Genomic DNA, 21,376 nt, shown 5'->3' on the forward strand with positions numbered 1-21,376 from the left:
ATATAGATTAGAACTACCGGTAGGGAAAAGTTATGCAATGCGTTAAATACACTTATATATCTACCTAGTCTTCAGATTTTTTTTTAAAAAAAGCTAATTGTCAAAAAAAATATGATGCTATTTAAAGATTGTCAATTTTATCAAGTAATATTTTCAACGAATTCGAATCTTAATTGTTTCAGTTAAAGACGGTTGTCACACAAACAGAAAATGTATTTGTTCTGATCGAATTATGTCAAAAAATGTATATCTTGATATTACTTTGATTACATTTTCCAATAAACAATGATGACAAAGATTTTCAATGATGTCATATTCATAACATCACGATAACTCAGTCAAGTAACATGTAGATATCAAACATAGTGGTATGTTTGTTAAACATTCTACTGAATGGACTTTCCTTAACAATAGAACGCACAAAATGGTGTGCTTAAAAACTGCTGAAACGTCTTAAAATCAGTTTTTACAAGAGACGTAGGAATTCCATGAAAAGCATGTTTTTCAAACCACAAACGATTTCACCAAGTTTTTAAGTACAAAATGGACGATAATAAGTCTTACAAGGGCTATGGTTCTAGGCCTGTTTTATTAGTGATTAGTGATAAAAATTGTTTACACAACATCAAAGCTATAGCTCTTGACTTAAAAAAAAAACAGAAAAAAAGAAATACTAATTTTTTAAGTACTTTAAGGGACATAATTTTGACATAATACACCTAAGATTTTTTGTTCCCGGTCTCCTCGCTAGCCTCATTATTGTTAAAATGTAAACGAAGCTCTTATAATTGTTTTTAAGAACTGGGACTAAACAAAGTTTAAACCAAGAGATTGCAATTGATAGCACAAACATGACCAGAATTTCCATTTTATCCCAAAATTTATTTCTGGTGACATTGGCTTTGATCTTCTTATTATAATGATAAAACGTCAACAACCGCTACCCTTCAGAACTTATACATACAAACTAACCGTAGACTCAGACTTTATACTACTGCTGGAATTTTTCAGAACAAGGCTCAGCCTAAATACTGCATCATATTATGATATGATTCCATGTCCGCCGATGTACATTACTGTTTATTTCAGAACATTTTAAAGTCATTTATCAAAACACATAGTTCGTTCGATGACCATGTAGTTTGTAAACTGCTATGAGTTGTTTTAGGTATCATTATACAGTTTCCATTCGTAGCAACACACATTGTACCGTCCACCTGTGGTCGCCGCTGAAGATTGCACTGGTTCCTCTTTTTTGTACTATATTTCCTCGTCGCGAATTATACACATGATGCGCGAATTATACACATGGTGTATATTCAGATAGACAAATTAAGGCGACCAATAAATAAATTTTATCAAGTCAGCCACCCGCCAATCTGTCAAGTGTGGAATATTGCTGGCATGCATGAATGCTGTACATATGATTTTATGGTTCTTGTGTAAGACGTCTGAAAATAAAAACAGGTAACGCGAATTCTAAACCCCTCTCCACCTACTGACATTTCTTCAGCTCAAAGAGTATGTGTGTATTCTGCACCTCGGGATATGTTTATAGTCTAGTGACCCACGCCACTCCAACTATAATGACAGTAACTTAAAGATATATAGTATGCCCAAATTTCATAGTTTAATTTGAGCAATTACTACACTGTATCTATGCTAACAAACTTTGTAATAAACATATTAAACAGCTGGGAGTGCTTTTAAGAAATGGCTGTTACTATATGTCATTCGATTGTGACTGGAGCTGGACATACAGTTTATTTATATATTTAGCCAAATAAGATATATTTGATGAGGCTTTTTCACAATTCATTAAAACTTATTTTAGTAAAAGATTAACATAGATTATATGTAAATATTATGTGGATGCTGGCCTTTTTTGGAATATAGATCGTTTAGAAAAGTACTGGAAATTTACAAGACTCAATCACCATGACTTTTGAAACCGAAACTATTGTAAAAATGTCACTTTTGTTTATTACCTTTCTACTTCAAGTACATATTAATGACCTGAATGTAATTTTATTTGCTTGGTTTCTTTCAGTCACATCTATAGAGATCTGGATCGATTGTAACCCTGCTTTAATGTTGACCTAACCTCAACCAAAATCCTCAAGTGTTGACAAATGGAGACATAATAAAAATAATGCAACATTCGCGATCATAAAAGACACTTTTACAACATTTCGAGGCGGCATCATAAATATAGTTCTAAATACAAGTAGGTCAATTTTATCATTCATTGTCTTTAAAAGTAGACTGGTTTAGCTTCAGCAAATGATATTTTATAAAAGCTGATAATTACCTGCTTCATTTAAACTGCATTTTGAGTGATTGGTGGAATGTATATTGATTGGTATCAGCAAAGGATACTTTATAAAAGCGGATGTTAAGTATAGGTTAGTGTTTATTAGAAAACATTTATTAAATTAAATTGGTCTTTGCTTCAAAATTTTACAAATATTTAGATTTTATTGACATAATATCAAAACAAAATCAAATGCAAACAACATTATTAATTATTCCGTGCATTCTAAACAGAACTTTTACATGCACAACAAGCAAACTTTGATAAAAAGTTCACAAACAAAAATAATTTCGCCATAGATATCAAACTGACACCTAGTTCAAATCAGTAATTTGTATCCTGCGCAAAATATGCGCAAACGCGAAACCCTACTTTACAACATGCGAATCAAAATAGACACCCACGAAAATTTAGATTTATTTTAGGACTGACTTTAATGCGTCCCGATAATTATTCGTTTGTTTATTGTTTCCCATGTCACAATATCATAGACTTTCATAGTAAATATTTTTAAGCGTAAAAAGTTATGATATTCTCTTTGATGTAAAAGGGACACTCTTATATAAATACACTTTTTGAAGTACCATCAAACCAACAAATATATCTTGGCTTCTGAACATTGTAGAATAATGCAAAATGGTCACATTTAGCAAGAATGCATTGTTTGATTAATATAATATTTGTTATTACTCTAACTTTGAAAAAAAATACTGATTTTTGCTACTTGAAGTCATTCTTGAAAAAAAAAATGTAGATAATTTTCATTATCGATTAAACATTTCTCCCTCAATTTTGGTGGTATGTTTAAGATGTATTAATTTTTGAAACACCTATCTTTACTATTGTCTAATGTAAAATGATGCCTTACCCAGCCGGACACAGTAATCAGTTGAGGATTTCATAGCACGCAGTTACGAACAGGGAGAATTTTGAGTCAATATTTACATACCTTAGTGTAAACGTATTACGCTTTTTTTCACTAAGTTTTACGATCTGTATTTATGATACTCTAAGTTTGTAAATTATATCTTTGTTATGTTATGATATATAATTATGCCTGTCCCTATCTAAACCCGCATCTTGATTGAAAAAAAAAGAGTCATGTTATTACATGTATGTAATCTGACATTAATAAAAGTAGTTGTTGTTGTTGTTGTTGTTGTCAAGGTCAGTCAAGGTCATGTTTATATGAAGGCCACACTACTGCAAGAATTTATTTTTGTACACATGTTTTCACCTTGAATATATATGTCATAAAATATTGTATAATGCATTTCATTAGAATGAATTGTTTTAAGTATATTTTATTTTAGCTCTGCCTGCCCTGAAAAGAGCTTCAGGGAAATGATTTGAACTAACGGGTCAAACGTTTACAACACTGGCTTTTCAAACTGAGTATAATGAAAATGAAAAACGCGTCATGTGTCATATGTATTCTCACCAAAAAAAAACCCCAGCAACATAGGTTAAAAGATTGTGTTCGTTGATTTAATACGAAAATATAGGTTTCCTGGGGTAATTGCGTTATTTTAAGCATGATGAATAGTTTAACAGGAAACAATATGCAGCTTAAACCTACGCTGCTGCAAAAACAGAAAGAATAGACACGTAGCCTACCCGATACCTGTTATAAATGTAGACGAAAACGTCAATGCCGAAGTACAGGCATGCATATCACTGTTGTACGCAGGCTCTGATGTACCTCTGTGTAGCGGCGAGATTGTGTGTAAGCATCGGGAACCGTACGCAAGTAGGTCAATATTTGAATGGGCTAGGGTCATTGGTCAAACGCGGTAATGTACACCATTTTGCACAAGAGTAATATAAATCAAACATTTGCCATACAAAGAGATTATGGACGTCGCTAAATTGAAATATTTCTAAACAAAGCTGCAGAAAGACGCAGATTTGCGATGTCAGTATACTGATAGAGTACAGATATTTCGTTTTATTGGTGGTCTACAATTTGTGTATAGCAAAATCAGAAAAAGACATTTACTTGTTAATTTTAAATATTCTTTATTTGTTTTAAATCAATTTGCAGCTAACAATATTTTACAACATTTTTGAATAATTCTGATTATTTAGTAAGTTATTTTACTGACAATATTGTATTCCATGTAAGAGATTTTTTGTACATGTGATTTAGTTTTACAACAGTCAGTGCTGATTCACGCATGTATGAGACTATTTGTTAAGTGAACTGAATTTTTGCATAGAAATATTAAAATGTGTTCCATTGACAATGATTATAATTTAAGTCATTGTTAGAGAACTCATGGACGCAATATCTTTCATTTTCACACTTCGAGAATCTCGTGTTTTCTCGGTGAAGGATATTTGAAACTTACAAACATGTAACCTCTGTATCATCCAATATATTTGTGTTACTTTAGTTTGGATAATTTTCGCGTCGGATTTATTTAGCAAATTCACTGTTAGTAACTTTATTCGCGTTGTTGATTATTCGCGAAACGTGAATGATTGTGTTTCACGAATATTTTGCATTATTTGCAAAAATTAACGGAAACAAAACCATTGCGAATATTATCTAGTGTACAGCTTGAAACTTCGGATTTATGTCACTAAGTATACATCTAAATTTGCAGAGCATGTTGAGTATAATATAGAGTTTTTAGAGTTTTATTTGGCGTATCGGCATAAACATGCCTTTGGCCATTTACAAAACAATATCTCAGATGGCCAAGACATACATACACAAAATACAAATTCTTGATATTAACAGTATATAATGCAAATAAAGTATATTGTGTAATATACTGAGTAATTACGTCACTTAAATACACATCCAATACTAAATTACTTCACATTAAATTGAATTAAGAAGCAGCAGTATCAAGTTTTTCTTTACGCATTTTCATAGCATTAAAGACATACTTGGCTACATTTCTAATAGTTCTAAAAAATTTTATGATAATAGTTTTACAAACTTATATATACATGCCTGATTGTCAGCAAGTGTAAATTTGATAAACATAACTCGACGTAAGAATTTTTATAATTTTGAAATTATTTTTTTTTAGCAATTTTCATAGATTAATAAAGAATTTTAGAGACGCATTAGTTGTTTTTAATAAAAGATTTAATATCTTCGTTTTGTCTCTGATAACTGTCCCATCAGGGCAGATGAATAACTTAGCAACTGTTTCATAATAATTTTGAGTGCAGACAATTCTTAAAGTAGCCCAATAACTGTCAAATGGATCAGTGAAAAAAATGTGATTAGAAGAAATAAGCATTGCTTTACAAACATCCTCGTGAGGTAAACACACATATAAATTTTAATAAAAGGTATGGCTAAGGTTGAAAGTTTTGTTCTCTATGAAACAAGCATTACTGTTTTTTAACAGCTCTGCAACAGAATTATATCTGAAATATGAATATCTGCAAAATTGTTGTTCATATGTGATCGATCATTGTAAAGTTTCATTTCTTTTCTAAATCGAAAGTAACACAGATGTATTCAGAAAGTATAAAAGCATGAATTAAAGCCCAGAAAATTATTTCATTGTCATTCAATTGAGCCGAACTATTTTAAAAACGTTAAGTTTATGGAAGTTTTGATTGTATTAATAATGTAGTTTGGATATAATTGCCATACATTTAATCGCAACGAACTGAACTCCTGTCTCAGATAGGTACTTTACAAGTACCAAGAATGTATTTCCATTCCTTAAACCGCAATAATTGAGAAAAAATGCTTATTTTCGAAATTAAATTCGCATGTGTATAGTTTGATATTTTTCTCTGACGCAGATATATTTTTTGTATGATGTCTGAAAAGAATTTGTCGTGTTTTCGTGTTGTCGTGCTTTCGCCCCGCCGACACGAAAGCACGACAACACGTAAACTCGACAAATAATGTATTTGTCGTGTTTTCGTGTTTTCGTGTCGGCGGGGCGAAAACATGACAACATGAAAATACAACAAATACCTAGTTTTCGCGTAAAATTCGTCGTGTTTTCGCCCCGCTGAAACGACAACACGAAAACATGAAAACTCGACAAATTAGGTTTTTGTCGAGTTTTCGTGTTGTCGTGTTTTCGCCCCGCCAACACGCCAACACGAAATGGCAGAAATCAGCCACCATAGTTATCAGAAACCACGTATCATATGATGGATACGATGATGAAATGACATAACAGTATATAAATATTGCATTCCTGAGAGGGTGATATGAGAAATGTTCACCTTGAGATATATGAATATCGATCGAGGCGTCAGCCGAAGTCTTTTTTCATAATTCGAGGGGTGAACATTTTTCATATCACCCTTAGGCTCAGGTTTGTCATGCCGAAAACAAATACAGGTCAAAACATTTACTAGAAAATCAACTTAATGAGTTAAATGATTTATTGAAATAATCATTAAAAGTAGATAACAAATACCCAATTGAAGAAAGACAGCAGGAGTCTTTTCTACAGGTCACTACGAAATTGTGGCGAATTTTCTGTAACACTTTCTTCAAGCAATATGATAGGTTTAGTCTGCGCGTATTTCTGCCGTCAGTGCTGAAACCGACAGTATAGTAACATTTGAAAAACGGCAATAACTTTCTTATTTTTAAACGAAACATAATAGTAAGTATGAGCACTTATTTTCTTAGTTAGATCATTTCCTATCCGAAGATTATAATTCCCATTCACCCATGCATAAACACTAGAAAAAAATTAATCCTGTGATATACATAAGCGCCTTGTTAATCAATATCTAAAGTATGATATCACCCTACCGGAGATATGAAAAATAATACCACATTGAAGAAAATCAAAATACTGCTGTTGCGCATATGATTTTTTTTGTCAGGCCCCAAGTGAAGGGGTAACCCCATTTATTTTCCTCGTCATTGGCGTGATAGGTGTCGAGGAGCATCCTCCAATCAGCCTTACAATGAAACATGTAAAAATAAGAATAAACAATTAATTATCATGATAATTTACAATAACGTATCGTTTAAAGTTGAATAAGTGTACTTCCGTACTTCTGCCTACTTCTGCACACAAGTTATTTGAGCAAAACAATTATTTTTCAGTAAAAAAGATATTTATCTTATATCGTTCTATCAATACGAAACTATGGTGGCATATTTAGAAACAAATAATTCGCTGTAATATCATTGATTTGTCCGAAAACCGAAAGCTGACAAGGATGGAAAACGAAATATAACTGTATCTGTATTGAAACTTGGAGTTGCGTCCCTTTATTAGCAAAACGTATTCATAAGTGATATATCATTCACATCAGAAATGTTTAAGAAAGTCTGCCACAGTCTTAGCCTTGTTTTTACATTTATACTCAATTTGATATTTTATAACTTTAAATAAATTTCTTAAAAAGTAATGCAATGACTGTCGTATTAAGTTTACAGTTATTGCGATATTTCCAAATAGCCCATTTTGTTTCAAAGTTTAAGGTAGCAGGGTACACTTTCGAATTTTGGCCCCCGTCAATATTTGTTATAAAGAGAACATCGTGATTTTGGATGTCTGTAAATTAAGGTGAGAGATAATGATTATTAATTCTTTAGAAAATTTATACAGCCGATACATGTAAAATTCTGATGTCAGTTGGAAAACTAACTGCTGGTAGCTTTGTATGATCAATGAGACACCATTTCGCGGAAAAATTCAATTCACGGAAGGGTTCTGTGCTTGTTGATTGATACTCATGAACATTTTCGTTATTTTCCGAAAAAACGAGCTGGATGGCCCCCATTCCGTTTATGTCTGATCAGTAAGGACTAATTACAATTGAAGAAAATCAAAATACATGCTTTGCAGCGGGATCATTGTAGATGTCAAGTGCAATTGTGATTTTGGCACGCTATTATGAGAGGGTAAACCTCGCTTTGATATTTCCTTTATTCTTGTGTTGAGAGCTATCCTTCCATTACACTTAAAAGCACAAACATGCACGCAATATAAGATAGCACCAAATTATGTCATGATGCAATATTGCGATCGTACATGTAAGACGTTCGTGCAAAATTTCGCATTAAGTGTACTTGCTACCTTAAGGAATTCTGCCAAAATTAATTTGAAAGAACCTTAATTTTTACGGTTCAAATAGTTTTAACTCTTTTCGTTTTCTAATTTCGGCACTTAAAACGCTACTGACGGCAAGCATCAAATTTACGGAGAACAAAAAGCATAAATCACATTAACATACGATTTTTGTCCAAACCGAAACGTCTGTACAGAAAAACATCATTATGTATAACCCACAGCATATCTGCCACATATGCATTCGTCAATCAGGTGTGTCGGTCGTGGCCTCATGAAATAGAAAATAGGTGTACATTATATTTTCGCAAAATGTCAGATTGCCTTACATCAAGACAAATGTTAAATAATCGAAAGGTAAACATATAGTCTTCACTTGTCTTAGCGCGATTTTTAAATTTTGGCTAAATTTGATGCATTAGGTGCAAGTTAGAGTCTCTCAAAAACTTTCTTTCAAAGTACATGAAAGACATTTATTATTTAGTTAATTGGCGAAAGACATATAAAGTTCAGAACAAGTAACCCTCTTTGTTCATTAACTGAAAAATCTTAAGGTAGCAGGGTACACTTTCGAATTTTGGCCCCCGTCAATATTTGTTATAAGAGAAACATCGTGATTTTGGATGTCTGTAAATTAAGGTGAGAGATAATGATTATTAATTCTTTAGAAAATTGATACAGCCGATACATGTAAAATTCTGATGTCAGTTGGAAAACTAACTGCTGGTAGCTTTGTATGATCAATGAGACACCATTTCGTGGAAAAATTCAATTCACGGAAGTGTTCTGTGCTTGTTGATTGATACTCATGAACATTTTCGTTATTTTCCGAAAAAACGAGCTGGATGGGCCCCCATTCCGTTTATGTCCTGACGTTCAGTAAGGACTATTAAATTAAGAAATGCAATAAAATTGGACAGTGTTCTTGCAGCGGGATCATTGTAGACTGTCCAAAAGGTGCAAAATTGATGATTTTGGCACGCTATTTTTCATGGATGATGTAAACCTTTCGCTTTGATAGCTTTCTTTATTCTTGTTTGAGAATCCTGATCTTGCCATTAATTAAAAGCACAAAACATGCACGCAATTTATAAGATAGCCGCCCAAATTTTGCTCATAGGGGAAGTGCAATATTGCGACTCGCTACATGTAAGACCGTTCGTGCCCAAAATTTTCGCATCTAAGTGTACCTTGCTACCTTAAGGAAAATCTGCCAAAATTAAATTTTGAAAGAACTCTTAAATTTGTGCGGTTTCAAATAGTTTAGAACCTCTTCTTTGATATTCTAAACTTTCTGGGCACTTAAAACGCTACCTGACGGCACAGCAGCTCAAAAATGTTACGGTGAGGACACATAAAAGCATAAAAGTCAATATACACGCATACGATTTTTTTGGATTCTAACTCCAGAAACAAGGTTCTGGTACAGTAAAAACATCATTTTTATCGTTATTAACCCACACAGCGCATATCTGGCCCACCAGCTATGCAGTTCGTCAATCAGGGTGATGGTCGGACGGTGGGGACCCCATGAAATAAGAAAATAAGGGGTGGAGACATTTTATTTTCGCAAAATGGTGCAGAATTGCGCTTATATCATTCCTAATGACAAAATACGTTAAATAATATCAGAAAATGGTAAAAACGGATATATTGTACGTTCTTTGTCTCGTAGCGACGATTTGTAAATTTTGGCTAAATTTGTGCATTAGGGGTGGGCAAGTTTAGAGTCTCTCAAACAGACTTCTTTTCATGCTACTGAAAACATTTTTATTTGGTTAAATTGGCGAAAGACATATAAAAGTTCAGAACAAGTAAAACCCTCTTCTGTTCATTAACTGAAAAATCTTAAGGTAGCAGGGTACACTTTCGAATTTTGGTCCCCGTCAATATTTGTTATAAAGAGAACATCGTGATTTTGGATGTCTGTAAATTAAGGTGAGAGATAATGATTATTAATTCTTTAGAAAATTTATACAGCCGATACATGTAAAATTCTGATGTCAGTTGGAAAACTAACTGCTGGTAGCTTTGTATGATCAATGAGACACCATTTCGCGGAAAAATTCAATTCACGGAAGGGTTCTGTGTTTGTTGATTGATACTCATGAACATTTTCGTTATTTTCCGAAAAAACGAGCTGGATGGGCCCCCATTCAGTTTATGTCCTGACGTTCAGTAAGGACTATTAAATTAAGAAATGCAATAAAATTGGACAGTGTTCTTGCAGCGGGATCATTGTAGACTGTCCAAAAGGTGCAAAATTGATGATTTTGGCACGCTATTTTTCATGGATGATGTAAACCTTTCGCTTTGATAGCTTTCTTTATTCTTGTTTGAGAATCCTGATCTTGCCATTAATTAAAAGCACAAAACATGCACGCAATTTATAAGATAGCCACCCAAATTTTGCTCATAGGGGAAGTGCAATATTGCGACTCGCTACATGTAAGACCGTTCGTGCCCAAAATTTTCGCATCTAAGTGTACCTTGCTACCTTAAGTGTAAAAATCTGTGGTGTCAGATATCAAAATGGCCAAATGTAAGCAATTTGCAATTGAATATTATTATTTAGTTTCTGTTCAATATATTTCCAGATGTTTTTTACAAAGACGCATTCCCAAAATAAATGGACTAAGGTTTCTCTGCTTGATTTACATATACAACATTTCCCGTCAGACAGAATCATAAGACAAAGTTTGTGTTCAGTAAAAACAACATTATGTGTAAATTTCCGTTGAAATTGTATTGCTTTACATGAGGAAAATGAGTTTTGAATTTGGGCCCATATTTTTCTCCATGGTAAAGCGGCTAAGTGCATTCTCCCACTTAAGCTCAACTTTAAGTTTGCCTTCCTTTTTAATCCAGACTTGAGATATTTGTTTCAATTTGATGTTTTCAAGCTTTATTACGGTTCTTGACATTGTCTTTAATACACTGCCTTCTGCGCATGTGATATTAATTAACGGATCATATCGCATGTGTAGAAAAGAAAATAACAATTTTGTGCATAAGATATATTAAATCACTGGGGAAATATAATATATTATTTAAGTTAAACTAATGGGAAAATTGCATTGGTATTTATGTGAGATATAATGATGAAAATATTGTCGTGGTATTTAGGAATGGCACTTCTTTACTGATAATAGCCAACGGTAAGTGTTTTCTCCCGTTGAATAAATAGTAGTGTTTTATAACTTTCAGGTCGAAGACTGGACTCTAGTAGATATTAGAAGCTTTAACTCCATGTGATAATGAATCAACGAGGGCTGATATTTAAACAAAGTGCACGTTATTTTATACTGAAGTTGAGACGATATTCTCCTGCCGTAATACTTGTAACAATTATAGCTGTGACACTTCTTGGAAATATCCAGATAAACGGAACATGTAAGTTATTACATGATAGTCTCCTGTCATAATACTTATAGCAATTGTGGTTGTGACACTTTTTGAAAATATCCAGATAAACGGTTCAAGTAAGTTATTACATAGAGATGGTACCTACCCAAGTAAATCTAAGGGGAACAACTCTGAATTGACCAATAAACTGAAGCTAACATAAAACATTGGACAAAAGTGAAAGAAAAATCAGATAGGTCCTTTTTCCGACAACTGATCAGGCAGACAAAATATGACCTACATTAATTTTTTGTTTAAATTTCATTGTATTCAATATACAATATGCACACTTTTCTCATGGCTTACACTGACAGTTGTTTTATACGTTGTAGTGAGGCCCTGATAGAAAGTTTAGTTATGCATGAAGATAATGTAAAATTATGCATAAATTCCTTTAAAGAAAATTTACGAAATTAAGAAACGGTATTAAGTTCTGATCTTTTAGTCAAAGTTATTTATTGTTCTTAATGGTGATACATTGGTTTACACAAAATTTATATATTAAAATGTAAAATTTCTATATCCAACAATGAGAAATAACAAACAAAAAGTTAAACTAGTATCACTTTTGTGTAACAAAGTAGCTAGATTGCGTATATTTATCACTTAAATGAATCATTTTGAAAGTGTTTCTTATGCTTTAGTCATTTGGAAGAGTTTCTCTTACTGTTCAGGAGTACTTTGCTTCAAATAATGTAACACAAAAATTAATTGTAGTCGAATATAATTACAATGTTTCAAGGTAATGGTTGTAATTACTTCATTTAAGGTGGCTCATAGGTAATGACTCTATGTAATGTATTTTAAGCAATTCAACTTTCTCTGGATGGAACTATCACGATCATTGCTTTAATTGAAAAACGAATAAATGCTGAAAAAGCATATGGAGTTTACTTTATTTGATGATTTTCGATACATATACTTTAAACAAGCTATAAGGTGTTTTATTTATTGTTTTTAACAAAGTGAGCGAGTAACTTCAGATATCAACATTAATCTATAACCTAAACTGTTTACACAACTTGAAAAAGAAAAAAGTTTGTTAGGGCCTCTCATTTACAATTATATCAGCAATTATCACCTGAATTGAGTGCATTTATGAATGGGAAATATTGATGGTAAAATAGTGTAGGGGTTTGTTTACATTATAAAGTCTTTAATAACTTCTTTCAGGTAAATGTTTGGTATGGTTTTGGCAAGCTTATGATAAACAGCATGTCATTCTCTTTCACTCTGAATTTTTTTCAAGCGTTTTAGACTCTTGGCTAGTCTTGGATTTTGACTTTATTAAAAGACAAAAGGAAGTTCAGTATAGGCTCTTTCAGAGTGCTGAAAGTAGACTAAACTTACACTATACTCTATTGAATTTATTTAGCTGTGGAAACTTTTGATATAGACTATAATTGGGGAAATCCTAAAATCATTATAAAACGGTCAATACAAGAGTTGTCCATTTTGCTTCAGATATTTTGAAAAAGTCGTTTTTTAAATATCAAATAATTCTATTTTTTCATGGAGAAGAGGAAAGCCATAAATATATTTAGAAAATTGGTGCACTTAGCTATCATTTCACTCTGAAAAAAATATGTAAAGATGAATTTGAATTTTTTAGGTACCATCTCTAAATTATTACATGATATTCTTCTGTCATAATTCTTGCAACCGTTTCTGTTGTGACACTTCTGTGACAGGAAAGGCCGTACCGGCGACAGTAACCATCAGAACAAATCAACACCCTTTACAATATTTACAAATTTACAAAAGATGATTATTAACAATGAATAGATATGAAAAGAAAAAAAACTGATTATAAGAAAGAAAAAAAAAAGAAAGTTCAGTATCTCTAGATACAAAAGTTCTTGAATTCCATTCTAATCTGACGTGACACAGTTCTTTAATTCAATTGTGAACTTTAAGTAGCACAAACAAAACAGATCTCTAAATTCAGTCCCTTTAAACCGTGAATACGTTGATTCCGTATTGGCTCCCTATGGTGGTAGGTGATTGCATCCCTGAGCTGACTTCAGAGGATAACAAAAATCATCGTCTTTGCGGTTTACGGCACAACCATGGGACGAAAGCTCTGCGCTGGGAATATCACATCCAGGCGAGTGAAGACAAGTGAACCTCGGGCATTGTACTTCCGGGTTATGACATCACCAGGAAAAATCGTCTGGCGGAAGAAGCTAAAATATATAACATATCGTAAGCACCATAGCAAAACAAATAAGTCAGGGCATAAAACTGCTCCTTTGGGTACACCATACCTCCGTAGGCTCCCATAAATAATACGTGCTACTTATACAAAACATATGTGCTACTAAGTTCATACGTCACATGATTAAAATACGTCACTTATTACTTCCATTATTACAAAGATTACTTACTTAAAAGACTAAAGTTAAAGTATGAAAAAGATATGAAAAGTATATGATGAAACATTATAGTAATGGAAATGATAAACTGCAGCCATTATTTACAACTACAAATTAACAAAATTCAATGTAAATCAAACGTTATATGATAGTTGGCATCCATATAATATCTAATGGCATACACTAAAACGGACATTGTATGTATATGCAATAGACTGGCACACAATTTCATATTACAATAATATATTACAAACATGGTACTAGACTTGCCATATAGATTTATACATAACAATACAATGCAGTAATGGCGTTCCATAATTAACAAAATGTTTGACATAAGTTTTTGAAACAGTGCTTTATAAATATCATGTTACAAATTTCAGTATAAATTTTACATCTTATATAAACGAAACATTTTAGATTCCTCTTTCGAAATAATTTACAAAAGTCTGAAAAATTTAATAAATCATCCTGACATACCGAAACTAGCCAAAATCATATGCCGAAAAGTAAATGTTACAGAATTCTGTAGAATGAACAAAAATTTACCAAATAAAAATCGTAATGCAAAAATCATACAAAAATCTAACAAATAAATTTCTTACCTCGATCGAGCATAAATTTCTAGCAAGAAAATAATTCAGACATAGATTCGTCTATAAAGTCGTAAGGTGGTGTGCGCAAGGCATATCTAGTCCAGTCTATTTAAAGGATAATGTCCCGCCAAATACTAAATTTCATGGGATTCACGGCTAAGCCGTGAGCTATGACTATTGTCATTTTCACGGGATTCACGATATAGCCGGGAAATCTAACTACTTTGGCGCGAATTTAAATTGACAATTTGAGGCCCATTATAGTGGTTTTGGGGATAAGAACATAAATTACTGAAGTTTATAAAATATCAACTTTCTTATTACTGAACAGAATTTAATGAAATTTACATGGAAATTTAAGTTATGAAATACGGAAAAACATGAGAGGTATTTCATGCGTGAAATCTGACATTTACCTCAATAACTCAAAAATTTACAAAAAGATGATGCAATACCTGCATTTACAATACATATAAAATAAGGCCCGTATGTCAATTTGTGACAACTTCTTAAGTTATTGCACGATAATCTTCTGTCGCAATTAAACTATCGAGATAAATCGTAGATGTAAGTTATTACATGATCTTCTCGAGCCGCACTATTTGTAGCAATTATTGTTGTGACACTTGTTTGAAATATCCAGATAAATGCCATATTTTACATGATTTTCTCCAGCTGTGTTATTTCCTGCATTTTAGATCGTAACATTCTTTGGAAATATCCGAATTTGATTTATGAGTGATTTAACACATAATCAAGGCATTCGAGTGGTTTGTCGCCTGATTTATCACGTTTCAGAGTTAAGATGCGCAGGAATCGAATCGTTGGGGCGTTAGACAGATTGGTGTAAAACCTATGCATCTGAACAATGGTTTATTAGATAATAAACCACAAGAAGACCTTGATTGTTTTCATTCTTACATGGACATTGAAATATTTTGATGAAAAATATGCTGGGATTCATAAAGAATCCAAGAAGTAATAAACCGTAGGCCTACTCTTGTTATTGTTTAAACATTTTGTAAACCTTTCAGTCAGTTGTTCTGTTTGAAATTGCTGAGCTTAAATGGACTGGCCACTTTGGTTTATTTTAAGCAAGGGCTGGAATTCTGTCATGGATTTATTATAATATTAAGTAGTATACGTGAATGTCCAAACAGTTACATATGCCATCTAAAGGCACCATAATTACAAAGCATAAATGATTATACAAGTCAGCTTGGTATACCGTTTTGTGTACTCAGGTAACCTTTATATATAGGCCTATATATACAACAAAATGTTATGCTGAAAAGATATGAGCATTTTTTTTTTCAACTGTTTATAATGGGTGACACGTTATATATGTTACAAACCAATGATTTTAAATAGTATAGATCTAACAAAACCGGCTTTTTAGTGGCTCGCCGGTCAATACTCAAAATTATTTGCCCAATGTCGGAAGGCCTTTGTATTTACCATAAGATTTTAGAAAATAAAACTGGGAAGAGTGAATTGCAAAAATAAAAATAAATAAATGTCACTGTTTTCTCAAATGATGCTGAACAGTAAATAAATATCCTCAATTAATTTCAGAAAAAAAAAATTTGACATGTTTTCGTTCGGAAATCGATACATTTTCGTCTGTCTCTTTTGACTTGCTATTTTCTATAGTTAAATACATAAGTCTATTTTGCCAAACAGTTTGAAAACTTCAGCAGATCTTTGTTGCTTTGTCGTATACATAAAAATATTCACTGGTTGCCGGTCAATAGTAGAAACTTGCCCGAGATCTAGTAAGACTAACGGCAAATTTTACCGGCAAGCTGTTCAATACGTGTTTCATAACACGACATCAGAAATAATTTTTCACAACATTTTTCAAGGTTTTGTCAATTTTTACCAGTTATATATATATAAAAAACCGTGGACCGACTTTTTATATATGTAGTCATATAATAAAGTGTTTAGACATACCCATAATAATGTGTAGGAACAATCGGCAGGCTATAAAGCTATAGTTCGGGCACAAGCAAAACCTTTCCATGTGTAAGAATCGTTAAATAAATAAATAAATGAATAAATAAACAAATAAATAAATCTTCACATTACTGTTCAACTATAAACAATTTTTAATAAAAAGGTATATGTCTTTAATTATCTAGTTCAAGAACATAATTAAGAAATAATCTGTTGTTCAACAGTTTATTTATAGAAAATATTTGATTTTGATTTTTTAGATCTCCTCGGGGTTAAACGTTTGCTGCCGCGGAATGAACCACCGGCAATTTTATATACAATACACAGAGAGTACGAATTAGATAGCGAATGGGGTAATAGTTCAACAGGATGGAATAACACTAAACTGTTGACTGACCGAGATGGAGGATTCGTGGAAATGAAACATCAGGCTTCCATGGGGAAGGTAATAACAATGGATACGATATAAACAGGTTGTTATGAACAGTCGTTTTTGTTTCTGAAATGTACAGATGTATAGATACAAAAGAACTTTGCCTTTATAAACAGTATTGACCTCTGAGTACAAACATGTATTCATTACCTTGAAAACTTGTTTGTTCAGAAAGCTCTTCGTTACGGACTGATCAACTTCTTTCATAAGCTGGCCTTGACGGAAGTCACCAGTCTGATGGTTGTTGCGATATCCAAGACGTCTGCTTCGGCGTCGTATGTAGACACCTTGTTAACGATTCGTAGCAAACTCGTATCTCAGTTTTTACTCATCACGATTACTGAAACTTCATACATGCATTTCCTACGAGAATTCCAGCTGAATGTCATAGGTTCTATAACTCTTGCTGACATTTTGATGAAATTGTACCCTTTATTGTACTAAGTATTTTTTAACAATATTATGCGATTGTCAGCGAATTAGTTTCTACATAAGTACATTTTACAACTTAACAAACTTCTTTAAACTTCTTTGTCACTGTAATATCAACTGAGTGTCATAAATTCAATAACTCTTGCTTTAATTTTGATAAAATAATTTTTCATTTTTGTACTTAGCCACATTTTCTTTTCAAAACTCTATTAGCGGTAGTCGGAAAGTTGTTATCTCAGCAACAACATGTCAGCAACAACATATTACAACTGAATTACACTTCTTTGTCATGACAATACCAACAGAATGATATAGGTTCCGTAATTCTTGCTATCATTTTATTGAAATAATGTCCCTTTCCATGATTAGCAAATTTTTATACGTTTAAGATTTAAAGCATCTATTTCTATTTTCTTTTGTTTTTATATTTTGTTATTCCCAGCAGTAAAAATGGAGATGTCAGGGAATAAAGATATGCTGTTCTTCCATCTGTGTGTACGTCCGTCTCACTCCACTCCTTACTCCACCCCCATCCCCTAAAAAAATCTTCTTTTTCTTGATATTTCGTCCGCCAATATTATCCCCACCCTACCCTCAACCATACACACACATACACACTTAACCAATACATTTTATGCTCCCACTATGGGGGGCATATAGATTTGCCCTTGTCCGTCCGTCTGTCTGTCCTTCCGTTCGTACGTCCGTCCGTCCATCCGTCCTTCCGAGAATGAATGTCGCGCCTAGCTCCAAAAGTATTTCACGTAGAGTCACAAAACTTTACAGGAATGTTGGTCAACATGTGTAGTTGTGCACCTGGGGTTTCACGTCCGGATTTATTCAGTCCTGTATGAGTTATGGGCCCTGACTTTGTAAAAATTGGTCATTTTAGTGTTGTGTCGCGCCTAGCTCCAAAAGTATTTGAGGTAGAGTCACAAAACTTTGAAGGAATGTTGGTCAGCATGTGTAGTTGTGCACCTGGGATTTCGCGTCCGGATTCATTCAGTCGTGTAGGAGTTATGGCCCCTAACTTAGTAAAAAAAACTGGTCTTTTTAATATTGTGGCGCACGTAGCTCCAAATTATTTGACCTAGAGTCACCAAAGTTTACAGGAATGTTGGTCAGCATGTGCAGTTGTGCACCTGGGGTTTCGCGTCCGGATTCGTTCAGTCGTGTAGGAGTTATGGCCCCTGACTTAGTTAAAAATTGGTCATTTTAATGTTGTGTTGCGCGTAGCTCCAAAATTATTGGACCTAGAGTCACCAAAGTTTACAGGAATGTCGGTCAGCATGTGCAGTTGTGCACCTGGGGTTTCGCGTCCGGATTCATTCAGTATTGTAGGAGTTATGGCCCTTGACCTAGGAAAAAATTTGTATCCTTTGTCATATAGTGGGTGCATCTGTGTCCGATGGACACATTTCTAGTTAGCATTTGGTAGTGTGCCTTCGTGTTCCGGTAACGCTGATCCCCAACCAACCCTTTAATCATCCCCCTTCCAACCTACAAGTTTTTTTTTTATTTACTTCCATTTGCTTGTGCTTTGTGATATTGTCTTCTAACCACTCCACCCAAAGAAAAGTATACATCTTTTACTTTAGTTGCTCGTGATTCTTGCTACATAGTTTCAGTTTTCTTAAGTTTCTTGTGATAAGCCCCATTTTCTTTCTTTACATTTTAACTTTATTTTGTCACTCAGTATCGTTTCTAACTCAACTAACTCCATCTAGCAAACTAAAAATAAACTTGCATATTAAGGACAGCATCGTTTACAAATACGAGGGCTGTTCAAAAATAACGTAGACTTTAGCTTTTGTGTACAGTGCAATGTGAAGCATATGATTGTTGTCGCAATCTTTCTGTTATTTGGCCATACATTTTTTGTCATATTTTAGCTAGAAACAAAGTCTACGTTATTTTTGAACAGCCCTCGTAATTAGCCGCCTCCTTTAGTGTGAGGAAAATATGTACCAACTCAATACACTGTGATCTGATACTAGCAGTTTAACTATGTTTTTATTATTTTACAGGCATTCCCGGATGATATGTCAGAAAAGCTAACCAATATAAATATATATCCTACTGAAGGATACAAAAGAGCGGCGTTTCTGAGAAATAAATGTGCAAGTTTTGATAAAAGGCAATTTCACCGAACAGTTCGTGTAAGCTACGACGTGAAACATAAAGCCCTGTATTGTCCTCTATGCAAATTAGCATCCACTTTCTGGACTCGTGTCTTTAAAATGTTAGACAATAACAGTAAAGGAAGATTTACTAGACATCCATTTGAAGTCCCTATTTCACAAGCGCCAGCTAGTAAGCTATATTTTGATATACTTGACCAAAAGATTGGAAAGACAGTAAATGCTAAAGAGTCCTTTAGATTTTTGTTTGTTCGAAATCCATTCAGTCTGTTATTTTCGGCATTTGTGGACAAAATTGTTGGACCTAACCCATCATTATGGAAAATATTTAAAAACCCAGCCAGCGCACGTGCTGAAGGAAAGGTAACAAATACTTGTGGTGCAGACCTCACATTTGAACAATTTTTGAGAAATATTGTGCAAAGGTACAAACTAAAGCATACCCTTGACTGTCACGTGGCCAAATTCGACGCCTGTCAGCCATGTGCAGTAAACTACACATTTGTTGCAAAGATGGAGACATTTAAAGCCGATACATTCCACATTATGTCTAAAGTTAACCAAACGCAAACTTTGGAAATATTTGAGCACGAATTTAGTTCCTTACACGCAGACGATGCTATTGATGACTCAACTTCCGGTCCATTTTCATGGAAAGGGGACATAATAAGATGTATTACGTGGCCTGAAGCACTGCAGAGAATATGGAGGAAACTTCAAATTAGGGGAATTATTGGTGTACATGGTTTTCCGCTCACTGATAATGAGGCAAACACTATACCTAAACACGAGTTTATTGCGCTTCTAGAGAAAACAAGATTGAAAACGACTTCCAGTGAGAGAGGTTGGCTAAAAGAACAGGCTTTCAGAGAAGCATATAGAAGTGTGCCTATTAATGTTTTAGACGAGATTAGAAAAATTTATTCAAATGAATTTTCATTATTTGATTACAATGATTCACCAGGTGAAATATTTAACATAGATATAGAGATTCAAAATTATAGATTATTGGATTACACAAATATTAAAGAAAATATAACGCTTAGACACTAATTTGTGCTCCTCTTGTTTAGGCTGTATGTCCGCTAGCAACTGTACTTTAAAAATAAAATGACGTCACACAGTATAAAATGAGAGGTTATCTTATTACCATAGTAACTCATTAGCGGCCCAATCGACGTTATCATGTCTTTAATGTAAAAACATCGATAACTGCAAATAAAATTACTTAACTTTTTGCAGTTGACAATCAACTCAACTCAATGAATATATTTTATAGCATTTAAGCCTCCTTAAAAGTTACTGTCAATCGAACTTTTGATTGTTTTGTCTGTGGCAGCCATATTGTTCTGACATAGAAATGACGTCACAAGAGCATCTAGGCTGCATTCGCTTACTCAAACAAATGACCAAAAACGAACATGTTACATAGTAACAATTTCAGACTTAATACTTACCTAGCAGATGTATTATTTTTCAAAATGATACGCATTTGAGACGTTTTTGTTGGCATGGGTACAACAAAAAATAAGGTATTGATAAATTAGCAAAAGTATTTTTAAAAATTGTAATTTACCAAAATAAAAATAAATTGAAAATTGTATGTGCATTTTAAAAGATGGCCTTACTTTGCAACAGTTCAACAAGGATTTACTAACAGCTGTGCACATATTCAAGTAATACACGTATTTTTTTTCC

At 33.3% G+C, this 21,376-nt stretch overlaps 1 protein-coding gene and 1 long non-coding RNA gene across 2 annotated transcripts; one reads left to right on the top strand and one right to left on the bottom strand.

The window, feature by feature from the left end:
* Positions 1 to 2,268: 2,268 nt before the first annotated feature.
* LOC123544389 (carbohydrate sulfotransferase 9-like) lies at positions 2,269 to 21,368 on the top strand. The gene is made up of 4 exons (XM_045330462.2): positions 2,269 to 2,405; positions 11,545 to 11,730; positions 16,933 to 17,117; positions 19,565 to 21,368. The coding sequence occupies exons 2-4, from the start codon at positions 11,595 to 11,597 to the stop codon at positions 20,729 to 20,731; spliced, it is 1,488 nt and encodes a 495-aa protein (XP_045186397.2). The 5' UTR covers positions 2,269 to 2,405; positions 11,545 to 11,594; the 3' UTR covers positions 20,732 to 21,368.
* On the bottom strand, positions 12,182 to 15,212 carry LOC128550110 (uncharacterized). Its single transcript, XR_008368073.1, has 2 exons — positions 14,723 to 15,212; positions 12,182 to 13,928 (listed from the first exon to the last, which is right to left on the bottom strand). It is a non-coding gene; the product is annotated as an uncharacterized LOC128550110 (long non-coding RNA).
* Positions 21,369 to 21,376: the final 8 nt, after the last annotated feature.

This window comes from Mercenaria mercenaria, chromosome 17 (genome assembly GCF_021730395.1).
Source record: "Mercenaria mercenaria strain notata chromosome 17, MADL_Memer_1, whole genome shotgun sequence".
Lineage (NCBI taxonomy): Eukaryota > Metazoa > Mollusca > Bivalvia > Venerida > Veneridae > Mercenaria > Mercenaria mercenaria.

Coding starts and splice junctions, on each gene's coding strand:
- LOC123544389 (XM_045330462.2), top strand. CDS start 11,595: ATGAATCAACGAGGGCTGATATTTAAACAAAGTGCACGTTATTTTATA. Junction 11,731..16,932: donor TATCCAGATAAACGGAACAT/GTAAGTTATTAC, acceptor TTGATTTTTTAG/ATCTCCTCGGGGTTAAACGT. Junction 17,118..19,564: donor ATCAGGCTTCCATGGGGAAG/GTAATAACAATG, acceptor ATTATTTTACAG/GCATTCCCGGATGATATGTC.